We start from the raw sequence: 12396 nt of genomic DNA on the forward strand, positions 1-12396 counted from the left end.
CTCCCCTCTAATATTTGCCCTGGCCATGGAACCGTTAGCGGCCCATGCCAGAACGGGACTGCGGTATCCCCGACTTCGCATGCATGACCGGATTCACTATATTGCGCTCTATGCCGATGACCTGCTCATGTTTTTAGCTAATACTGCTGATGCCCTCATTGGAGCAAAAGGTTTGCCAAAAAAAAAAAAACATTAGGGGTCTCTTAAAAGTAACCTTGAGTTTTGGGGTACACTGCATCTATCGGTTGCCGGTCGAGTAGCCCTTCTTAATATGGTGACTCTCCCCAGGTTGCTAGACTATTTTAGAACCTTACCTGTTTGGATACCAGCGAAGATTTTTGCACAACTTAAAGCGATGTTTATGGAGTTCATCTGGGCTGCTGGCAGACTGAGGGTGGCGATAAAAGTGCTAATGAGACCGAAATCAGGGGGGGAGGGGGGGGGGGTGGACTTGGCTGTTCCTGACTGTGAGACGTATTACTTGGCGGCTCAACTGCAGTGGCTTACCCAAGCAGTAGCATTGGAATTTTGAGGACCGGGTGAACATGTAAGGGGACAGACCTCCGGATGGACACTCTCCCGAATAATCTTACAATTGCCACTACGACTTAAGTTCCTTTCCAATGAGTTGCGGACGCTTCGGCTCTGTTGGAATAGGAGTCAGAGGCGAGTGCGGATAGCGCATCCTTATGCCCCTGGGATTCCCTTAGCCATGTGTACTGCAATACCACATGGCGGCAACTGGAACGCGCTGACTGTTTGGAAGGAGAGGGGACTGACTGCGCTGGGGGATTTATATGAGGACAACACCTTGCTTCCCTTCGCTATATTGCAGGAACGATACGACTTATCTTGCGGCGATTGTTTTGCTCCATTCGGCACTCATTGTGGCCATTCAAAAACACTGGCGAGAGGAGTTGCTTGAACCACAGATATCCATGGCCTGCCAGTATGTAGTATCAGCAGCGGGAACCTTTAAAGCAGTCACCTGCCTTTATAGGCGCATGACCCAAGAAGCACTGACTCCGTTAATGACATTATGACTAAAATGGGAGGGGGACCTGGGTGATGAGATTCCTGAGAAAAAGTGGGCTGAAGTAGTCTGGGCGTGGAAAAGTACTAGAAATGCCCGCTTTCAACTGATGCATTTTTATATCCTCCACCAGGGCATACCTTACCCCAGCCAAACTCAATAAATATGTTGGTACTAATTCAGCAATGTGCCCGCGTTGTAACGCGGAGGGAGCAGATTTTCACCATATGATGTGGGATTGTCCCTGGAGATTCTTGGGAAGAGGTAGCAACACTACTAAATGAAATCACGAATAGAGATGTAGAACCCACTATAGGCCCCTGCCTGCTGCACTGGTTCCCCCACACATCAAAGAATAATGTCACTAGCAAGTTTTTGGATTTGGGCCTTCTTCTAGCTAAAAGAGACATTACAGCACATTGGAAGTCAAAGAAGAGCCCAAGTGTTCAGAGATGGAAGACTGATTAACTCAAATGGGCGGAAAGTGAGGGAACTGTTAGATTACAGCTAGCTAAACACGTAAATAGTGAGAAAGCTCTGGAGGCAGTGAGGGTTTGGTAAACCTTAGTAGTTTTGATGAAAATTCCGGACGCTGACCTGGATGAGGACCCTGTAGCTGTTGCATCTGCTGATTCGACCTGAATAATGCCTAACCTATAGCATGATGCATATGCCGTCTGCTGTCACATATTCCCCTGCTTCTGACAGAGGTATTTCCTTGATGTTCGGTACAATCACTTTTAATGTACTTACCTGTAATAAATCTAGATGTTCATATAACCATTGTTAAGTGTGACACGCCGGGGAGGGGGGAGGGATAAGAGGGAGGGTGGGAGTCCAACTTAGTATTTTTAGTTCTCGCTGAGCAAGCGCGCATGCGCTGCGTGGAGAGACATTTTGTAGATGAGTTTTCAAAGTGCTGCTGGCTGGCCTAGTGCTTGCGTTCACGCGAGCGTGCACGCGCGAACCGCCAGCCTTCAGCAGCACTTTGAAACCTTGCTCCGTCTCTCCACAATCATTGCTGCGCGATGACGTGCTCAACCAATAGTTTCTTTGCTGAGATGGACGCCGCAATACTCCCTCGTCATTCTTTCGAGCCGCCAGCTTTCTTTACTTTTGCTCAAGGCCGCGCGATGTCTTTAAGCATTTTTTTGTAATCCTCTCGCCTACACCTTCCCTTCTCCGACTCCCTCGTCATTCTTTAGTTATTCTAATGCTTTTGTAGCAGGCACTCGTACACCACTCGCCATCCTACTTTTGCCGTCGCGCGCGCACCATTCACTCGGCGCGCACGCTTGTTTTTCATAGTTTACGCTTTTTACAAGCGCTCCTGTTTTTAAGGCAAAATTCCACTGTAAGGTTTGTGAAATCAATACAGCACAGTAGACATGTTTCTAGACTCTTCCCCTGCCTCTCCATCCCGCTTTGTCTCTGCTCTGGCTCTTCCTTCTCTTCGAATCAACCAGCGTGCTTCAGCCTGCACCATCACAGCAGAGCAGCGGAGCTAGGTGGACGAAGAAGAAGGGCTATGCTAGAGTCAAAACACAACAAAACCTTAGGGGGCTCATCGCTACCTACCACTCACCTGCTGGCTTACTGCACTGCAGTCTGCGGCTTGAGACGACTTGGGCTGCTGGCATAAAAAAAGCATGCTAAAGGCTGCCTAATCCGACAGGCACATCTAAATTTACAGCGCCAGGCACAAAGGGAAGCTACCAGTGCTTAGACCCGGGCACAGAGAAGGAGGGCTTCACACATTATTGCACAACTCTGTGCTTGCCTACACCAATAACCAGTGAATTCCTCAGATGTCTTGCATAATAACATCAGATATGAGCGCTTTGTTCCTTGTTTACTTACTGTACACATACGCCACACTTTGTTTTAGCACGGTGCCCGCATTAATATTTACAATACGGGTGCTGCGCTTTATGTTGGAGCCCAGAGCCCAATTTTATGTTTAAAACCAGCATTGGCATAGCCAATAGGTCTCCCCTTTGGGACCTTATAAGTGTTTAGTTATCCAGCACAATATCCTTGGTGCAACAACATCAACTGTTGCATGGCTAAACACTTATAATGTCCCAAAGGCGAGACCTATTGGCTATGCCAATGCTTGTTAATTGTGAGACAGGGATATTTACTACGTTATCCTTTACGAACAATTGGATGCCGCTACTTTACTTGTTTATCAATGATTTTGTTGACATCTGATATCATTGTAATGTAGAGTGGACCACTGTATATGTCTGTTAAGACTGTGAATTCTTACTAGGGGCGGCCATGCCAAACTTTCCTTACATGAACACCTGCTTGCCTATATATTCTGCTGATGATTGTATTGTTATGTTTTGAAGAAACAGTAAAAAATGTTGTTAAAAAAAATAAATAGGCACCAGTGCCTCATGTTGGCAGTCCTAAAATGAAGGTAAGCCTAGGTGAATGGCCAGATTCATTCAGCTTTCTTACGCTCAAGCCAAATGCACATTACATGACATACAAGCATATCTCACGTGTAAGAAATGTGCCACAATAGTGTGTCAAAGTAATATTCCACTAGCTGATGTATGTTTAACTTCTACCTGGGCTTCAGATATCAGATTTACCAAACACTACTGTGTGAACATCCATGCCTGGCAAGAAGCCTTACCAAACTGTACTTCAAAACATTGTTCCAAACGTCTTTCTGTGTGCTATTTATTGTGTGCACAGCGTGTGATCTACTGCTACATATTCTGCAAATGGAAAATGCTACTTACCTGTAACAATCGGTTTGGAGCATGTAGTGTTCACATATGCCCGCCCACCTCCCTACACTCGAGCACAGGGAAATAAGTGGGAAGGTTTTTCATATTTTTATCTACACCCTACCCCTTTCAAATTTACCAGTACACAAACATTAGAATAATTCTTCACTTTCTGTATATATACATTAACTCTGGAAGGACAGGGGAGCACAATCTTACATGGAGTCTGTGTCCTGGCCCATTGTGGGTTTCAGGGAAAGGACTGTGAATCACCTTGAAACCGAAACTACTCTTCTGAAAAAAGACATCTTTTATTAATCCAAACTCAACGCTAGAAGGCAGAAGTGTGCACGGCATGTAAATCTACAACAGTACAGGCCGCACCATGATTGTTACATCGAAGAAATATTTTCTCTAATTACTTTTCTCTGGTAGATGAATTCTTGTTAGATGATGGAAATATGAAGATGCTGTACTTTTGTTCATAGGGTTTTAGATGTGACAAACTGGTCTGCAAACTAGTTAGTTGTTTATTTCCATCCATTGTATTTTTCTCATTAAAGGTTGAATGATGAGGCAAGAGGTCTTATTTCGGAATTGGGAAGTTCAGCAATAACCTCACTTGGTTTCAGAGACAATTGGATCTTTGTTGGTGGAAAAGGAATCAAAACTAAAAGCCCATTTGAACAGGTAGGTGTATTGTGTTATTGCAGTTCTAGGCACCATCCTGTCAACCAGTAATGCAGCTTGTTTAGTAGTTGCGTGGTTCGATATGACGGTTCATATAATCTTCATTGTACTTTCCTCTCTTGAAACAAATATTTTACAGATTGAGTGCTCCCTCCATTGTGTTTATTATTGTTTTCACTCTAACAAAATTCCGTAAAGGATGTTAGACTACTTTTTTAAAAGCTGTTAATCCTAAAACGTATACCACATGTGTACATGCCCTCTTCTCAGGGCACATGTATTTCTTAATGTGCAGCATTACCACACAGCAATTTCTCACTTTTGCACCCAGAAAAATAGTTTAGTCAACTTGGATGTTATGGAATTCTGATACTGTAGAAAGATATTCTAACATAACAAGTATGTTTTCTTTCTGGAATGTATCCCTTCTTGCCGATTCTACACCTTATGAGTATTCTTTCCAGGCTTCAGACTGGTCTGGAAAACGTTTTTCACAGCAGTGACCCTCCAGCAATTCCAGTCTCAACTTCGCTTTTAGAAGTGACGTCTCCTGAGTAGTCAGTTCTGTTTTTCCAGACCTCATTGGTGGAGTCTGGAGTGTACTCTTGTTAATTCATGGACAACATCCTCCGCTTTCAACAATGACTAGGTCAAACTCCTCCTCAAAGGGCCTTTGGCATCAAGTCTTGACGGTGCCCTAGAAATCTCTCTTCTGCTCCTCACAATGACTGTGTGGTGCCTGGGGTTGTGACTGTTGCGCTTCCATACATCGTAAAGCTATTCGGAAGCAGGAGGCCAAGTAATTTTGGGCTTTGTTGCAGGGAGTCACCTTCCAGGAAAGGCTCCCTTAAGAGCTCTTGCCACAAAAAGCACCATAGGAAGAAGACGTCCTCATCTTCCTTGAGAAAGTGGTCCTATTCCTGGGACCATTTGGAGGTTCGATTACTTTCTTTGACACTGACCCTTTTTTTATGTTGGACAAACGCGACACCTAAGTAGTTCCACTTACTTGGGTTTTCGTGCGTAGTTTGAGGTATTTCATCTAGCTATGCTGAATATTTGCAAGACCGCTCTGCACCCTCTGGGTTACTCCCAAAGGAGTGGGGAGTCTGTTGCTTCAGGTTTGGTGATTTTGGCAGCACTGATCCAGATGTCTCCCAGTGTAGCACTTTCATTGGCATAGGCCCTATCATCTAAGGTGAAGTGAAAATCTGCTAAATCTAAGACATTGTCTTCCATTAGTTCAGGATCTTCGTAAGCACTGACTCTTCGGTGCTGCCCCCAGCGCAGACCATGGTCTTTAAAGGAGCAAATACTATCCATGTGACAACGGAGAAAGTCAGGACCAATTTAATCGATGGTTCATTACATGAGCACTTTCCCAGAGCTCATAGGTTCGCTCATTTGGGAAACCATTTGATCCAGATTCAGCTGCTTTGGCTAAGGAAGATCAGGACTTCAGGCTCATTGTGGTGGATAGCTCGGAGGCTGATCATCTCCTGTCTCCTTATAATACTGATGCCAGCCTTTATTTTGACTTCTTAAATGCCAATGACCTGGATCAATGCTTCCTAAATGTTTTAGAACCACAACCCAATTTATACAATGACAACCTAGCTTTATTAGACATTATGTACATTTTGGTATTTTAGGTGATCACAACAACTGTTAGTAAGCATCACAACCTTAACCACGCCCTTCAATATCAAACTGTGGCCAAGTTATTGATCTGCCCATAAAAATGGCACATGGTGAACTGCCCTGGAGCTGAAACACTTTTCAGAGTGGGGTGCTGACATGTGACATTCGTTCACAAGTAAGGTTAGGAAATTTGAGAAATCCTTTCTGCAGAAGATTATGGGGTAAGGCTTCATATCCATTTTTATGTTAAAACGAGGTCTGGTAGTGCATTTTGAGCTCTTTACATGTGCACAGATTACATTACTCAAGGTCAGGTTTATGCTATTCTAAGCAGGGGAGATTAAGTGATTTGCCCAGAATCGAAGGATGTTGAGACAACAACGGGTCTTGAACTGTGCTCCCCTGATCCAAAATCGGCAGTTCTGGCCATTGGGCCAATTTATGTGTGATTGTCATACACAAGTGGTATAGATGCGTATTCTCACATATAGTGAGCACCTTCTTTGTTGAAATGAAGTAAAATAACAGCAGCAACAAATATTGGAAGGTTCACCCGGAGTTTTGCTTAAGAAAAGTTTTAGGGGTTTGATGGATGTCCAGGATATGTTTGAGAGCAGCTATTTATTCAGAGAAAAGGATGACTCTTTGTGGATTGCTTGAAGCACAGCATGGCTATATCTGACACCTTGGCCTGGCCTTCCCTCAATTGTAGATCCAACACAAAAATCAGAGGTTCTGTGGTTACTTTAGGTCTGTGCAGTCCCAGCAACTACAAAATTCTCACGCCTTCCAACAGTCTCAGCCGATGTACCATTACTTTTGAGGTAGGGATGGATCTAGAAGGTAGCAGCCGATCCAGTCCTCACAATCTTCAGTTGGCTCTGCAGCTTCTGAATGCCTCTGACTCCCACCCCTTCATATTATCATTAACTAGTAGGTGATCACAACAGACCTCTTAGTTCTCCAGCTGAGCTTCCAGGACTATTGCTTTCCTTTACTTCCCTAACCATCCCCCTTCCTTGAGCGTGTGCGCACCAATTTATCCCTCTATCTTGCAGACCAACGTCTTTTCCTTACTTAAGAAATGGGCCAAAGAAGTGGTACCTTTGCAAGAGAGGGGCATGTGAGTAGTCAGAACCTGGAGTGTCTGCTTGCTTTTTATGCAGCCACTCTGGACGATATTTATCTTGATTGTGATTGAGATCCTGGCTTGGACATAGACCTGGTTTTTGATGGACTTTTTGGTGTCATTGAAGATGGTCTTAACGTCAACTGCGGTTGATTCAATGTAGACTATGACTGATTCAACTGGGGATGTTTCAACATCAACTGAGGTGTCTTCGACCTCGACCATTGAGGATCTCTCGACGTGGAATGCTGTGTCTACGACATGCTTATAAAGGTGAACAAGTGGGCAAATTGCCTGTTTTTGACTTCAGACATTTCAACGTCCTACTCCTCGACATTGATAGGAAACGACACTTCCTCCCATGAGGACATCTCTCCTTTGGATATAAATCTAGGGGAGTCCTTGGAACGGGAGGAGGGCACTCTGGTGAAAGAATGACCTTTTACTGGCCTCTTGAAGATCCAGCAGCTCTCTTGTGCTTCTTTCCATGGAGTCCATGTAGTCTGATCTTCTCACTCATCTGGATTGTTTCTGACAGTTTCTACATGAATCTGAATGATGATCCTCAAAGACAATGAATGAAGATCTGTTTGTACCTTCTTTTTTCCATAGGAGGGGTACTGCACCAAACTTGAAGGCATTCTGACAGGACCATAAACCCTTCCATGTCGAAAAAAGGTATAAGAATACTCCACGTCTATAAAGATGCCGAGTGAAACACTCAAAATAAGGTTTTGGAAAGATTTCCATTTCTTTTTAGCCAAAAAAGGCAGAGCTCTGTGCCCCGGGAGCCTGAAAAATTACCTGGCCTAACTGTAATTTGTAAGACATGATGGGATGCTGGCTGGGCTGTGAGGTTCTTAAAGGCGCAGCGTCAGTTTGGTGCTCAAAGCTTTCCCTTGCAGCCACTTGGCTAGTTCTGTCCTCCTTTCTCATTTAATTTTTCCCTATAGAAAAAGGTTGTGAAAGATTTTCTAAGATCACTTATCTTTTTCAGTGACTTATAATAATGATTGGTTTATTAAAAAAAAAATAATAATGAAATGTGGCCCTCTTTAGCCTTTTATATGCTGCTTATGTGAATGAATATATTTCTTAAAGTGCCTTGGGATTCCTGCACATGGATGGCACTATTTTGTGTTTATGACAATGATGATTTCCCTGAAAGAGAACTAGGATTACAGGTAAGCAACTTTTCCATTGTTACTGAACTAAAAATGTTCTTCTGTTCAATGAAACATTTGCATTGGATTCACATTGTGCAAGTGTGTGCCAGCAATACCATATGGCATGATTAAAAAAACAACAAAAAAAACAGTCCTTATGAAACCTTCTGTATTTTATTATTTTGTTGCATGCTATCTTGTAAGAGGTTGATGCGATTAGGATAATTTTATTACAGAATTTTGCTTCTGCTTAGAAGTGCTGTTGTTATACATAAGTTGTGATGAAGGTGTTCTGTTATTTTGTGACGGCCACAAGCAGCTGGAATCCTCTTTCTTAGGCTACATATTGAGGCCTCCAGTCACATATAGGCTTAGAAAATGCACATTCTCAGGCATCTTTTTTCATGTTTGCAGGGTTTTAAGTTTTCCTAGATTAACTGAAACATTTTGCCAGTACAAAGTATTCTTCTCTATGTGAACTAAACCAGTTACTCTCAAAATTAGATAGATCTGCCTATTCAAGCCTATGGGCGCAGGGCGGGTCTGCATCACCTAACTTAAAATGTGCCTGCCTTGTGATTATTACTTGAAGAATGAACTAGCTACAAGGTTTTTTTCACCGTTACGCCACCATAATAGTGGTTTTCTTACGACTCAGCCTTCCATCCCTCCATATCTTAAAAGCGTAGCATGATTTTCTGTATTTTACATGCTGTGAATTATTCCATTATTCATTGTTTAAAGGCAGAAAACATGCTGAAACATACATAAGCCTTTGATTTGGGGGTTGGCCATAGGTACATTCTTGGCTTAAGCTTGACAACATTGGAAACCCCAGCGTCCCACTGCCTGACCACCATCTTTAGAGTCTCTTTATACTGTCTATTTCGGAAGCATTGTGAAGGTCAGGATTTGGAAATCATTTTGGCAGTTCGGCAGGAGAAACTGGAAGGTATTTTCTGGTAGTCGCCAAGAGAATGTATTTGTGCCAAAATAATATAGATGGCAAAGATTCATACTGAAGTTGATTTTAGGTGAATTACTTCATACTTTGAACGTACAGGGAGATAGGTTGTATAAAATGACTTGAAAAGGAGTTTTGTTTTGTATTTATATTGGTTATTTTCATTGTTTTTGGTAATGAACAAATTGTTTAATTTCTGCCCAGAATGTCGACATCTGTATTACTGGGTGAAATTGCAAGGTTTGTGTCTTTTGCTGCACCACAATGATACTTGCCATAGCGTTTGCATTTCTCAAGCAAAAATCTTTGAAAACTCAAAGGAGCTGTAGGCCTTCTACACTATGAGAGATCAAAATTTGGGGGAGTGCTGACTATAATGGTTCTGACGTGAAGTGAACTGAATTAGTACAGAGTAACTTTGATTTCTTCAGTGAGGAGCACGAAACATAAATTGGTTCTCCAAATTTACTTTATCGAAAAACTAGACCTTCATGCCACCAACAGAAAGGTTTTGGAGTTGAAAGCCTTTGAATTGAGAGATGGCTAAAGGGGCCTATGGGCATGGGGAAATGTGCCTTACGGCAAGGGTAGGGAGCATACCTTAGGTTTCCACCGGCCCAAGACCAGCAAAAGTGCAGATATCCTCCTTATCTGCCCTTGCTGTGACTAAGCCGGAGCCTGCCCGGGACCAAAGACCTTCCACACATCACTGGTGTGCCCATTTCCATCAATGCTAAGACAACATTGTGACAGTTGATATGCTGACATAACCTTCACCTTTAAAATCAATTTTGACATCTAGGATTTTAGAATGTCTCGGAAGATCCCATTTGGTTGCTTTTGTGTTGAGGAGAGAGGGGGATCATTTCCCAATGTCCACTGTTAAATCCTAGGAGATTGTTCATCCCTGCCAAACTACCCCAAAGCATCATACTGTTTCCTAGCTGCTGTGGTACTTGTAAGCCCATCCCAACTTCGTGAAGCAATTCCCAGCTTCCCACTTCTCCATAAATTCTGGCCACCACTTGCAGATGAACTTGTTCTGACCAGCCTACCCTTTCTGTTCCTAGTCCTCATCCTTTGCTTTGTTACAACAGAGATGACTGCCTGCTATATAGACCGAAGACACATAAAAAGCAGGAAGGCCCTTCAAGAAAGAAGCACAATAAACCCCATTTAGGCCTGTCTAGAGATTGAAGATCAGAGAAGAGGCTAGACCGAGATTTGCATCCCAGGACATTTCTAGAGTCACTCTATCCTAAACTGAGACCAAAGAACTAATTTATGGTGGAAGTCACTCTTCCTTCTACTTTATCGAGATATTTCACCTCCTACTACTATAAACACGCAGGGTATGGATAGGAGCACATGTTCGATGAGAGCACTGGATTCCCCCCACCCCACCAGTCGTATCTCTTCTCTGGATTATATGGTCATCTTCCATCCATGGGCTTACTTGCCCAATATAGAAGCTTTCTATAGGGGCAATGGTGAATTAAACTTCAGTGAACTTTGAGACTCTGCCTTGAAAAGCTAAATCTTGGGGCTCTATTCCCTTGGTTAACGAGGTCTTTGTTGCATACCCTTGAGACATCCCTCTCCGGTGGAGAGGTGTATGGAGAATAAATATACGTCTCAAGTCAGGCCCTTTTTTGCTTTGAGAAACACCTCTACCATACTCTTCCATGCAGATATCTTCAAACATGTTTGTGCCGAGCCCCCCTTCCGCCTGAGTAAAATGTTTTCCTGTAATTCTTCACCTTCCATCACTTGGGATGTACAGTAAAGATTAAGGTTCGGGTAAGAGGGGCAGGAACTGGTGGGGTTTATTAAATCTCACTTTTCCTCTACCTTCATAAAAATGTGTTTTACATAGCACTAAATACCACAATTCTGCCTTCTCTAAGCAATGTAAGCAACAGATGTTATTTTAAAAAAACAAATGCAAAAAAGAGCATCTGCACCTCTCCCCTTCCCTGGACCATCACTCCAAGACCCCGTAGACTATCCCTCTGCCTGTTTATAATCACGGCTTGTGTTTAATATACCACAACATACACACTTATCCCTTTTTTAAGGGGGCTTTTTAAGTAACAAATGTTAAATAACAAAAAAAAGCCCCTGCACCTCCACTTTGGTCCCCCTGCCCAACGCTCCTTTGAGGCTCCCAACAGGCTATCCCTATGCTCCACAGTAGCTTCTCTCTGTGCTGCAAGTAACATGTTGAAAAAGAACCCCTTAACATCACCTTCCTCTTCCAGATCTTCATCCCTAGGCCTTCAGTAGGCTGCCCCTCTGCTCTTGAAATACAGCGCTACATATTGCACTTCTGCTTTACTAAGCACTGTTGGCAGCAGATGCTTTAAATATATAGGAGCCCCTGTGCCTCTCCCACTCCCTAGGCCTTCACTCTAAGACCCCCACAGAGGCTGTCTGTCCGTCTGCCAATTAATAACTCTGTTTTATCAGTGCTGCATGTTGCTCTCTTAACTATTCTAAGGACTGTAAGGAACACATAAAATGAAAAGAAGAGTCCCTCAGCCTCTCCTCCTACCCCCTCAGTTTGAGTAAGACTACTCCCCCCCCCCCTCCCCTCCCAGCAAATTGTCCTCCTGTCACTTTTCTAAAGCAATTGAGTCCCTACACATTGCCCCTTTTCTTAGACCATCACTCTAATGCCCTCAACAGGCTCTCAGTCTGCCTCTATGTAAAAGGTTTTGTCCGTTCGTTCGTTCATTGTTTTCCTTTGCCAGATGCATATTTACAAATTCTGATATGCAGAAATCACAAAATCTTTTCCAGTATTGGATCTTTTATGGATTCACATGATTTAATCATTCCCCGTTGTATAAGTGGGAGTCCCACGGTACCATAATAAAACAGTATCATCATTACAATAGGCTGTTATAGGAATGAACAGTTACTGAGAGAACCACTTTTGAGGACGACAGTGGCACGTTCGTTCGGTCACAAAAAGAGCAAAATCCTCTCACCAGGGGACATCTGAGCAGGATGGCCTTAAAAAC

The 12396-nt window shown here is 43.2% G+C and overlaps 1 protein-coding gene across 2 annotated transcripts in view; it reads left to right on the forward strand.

Annotated features, from left to right (window-relative positions):
* Positions 1–12396, forward strand: part of FAM3C (FAM3 metabolism regulating signaling molecule C) — a 337648-nt gene that overhangs the window by 303660 nt on the left and 21592 nt on the right. For both annotated transcript variants that reach the window (XM_085654178.1, XM_085654179.1), the window contains exon 9: positions 4344–4470. In XM_085654178.1, coding sequence (XP_085510304.1) covers positions 4344–4470 — 127 coding nt within the window. The remainder of the gene's footprint in view (positions 1–4343; positions 4471–12396) is intronic.

This window comes from Triturus cristatus, chromosome 4_1 (genome assembly GCF_964204655.1).
Source record: "Triturus cristatus chromosome 4_1, aTriCri1.1, whole genome shotgun sequence".
NCBI classification, from domain to species: domain Eukaryota; kingdom Metazoa; phylum Chordata; class Amphibia; order Caudata; family Salamandridae; genus Triturus; species Triturus cristatus.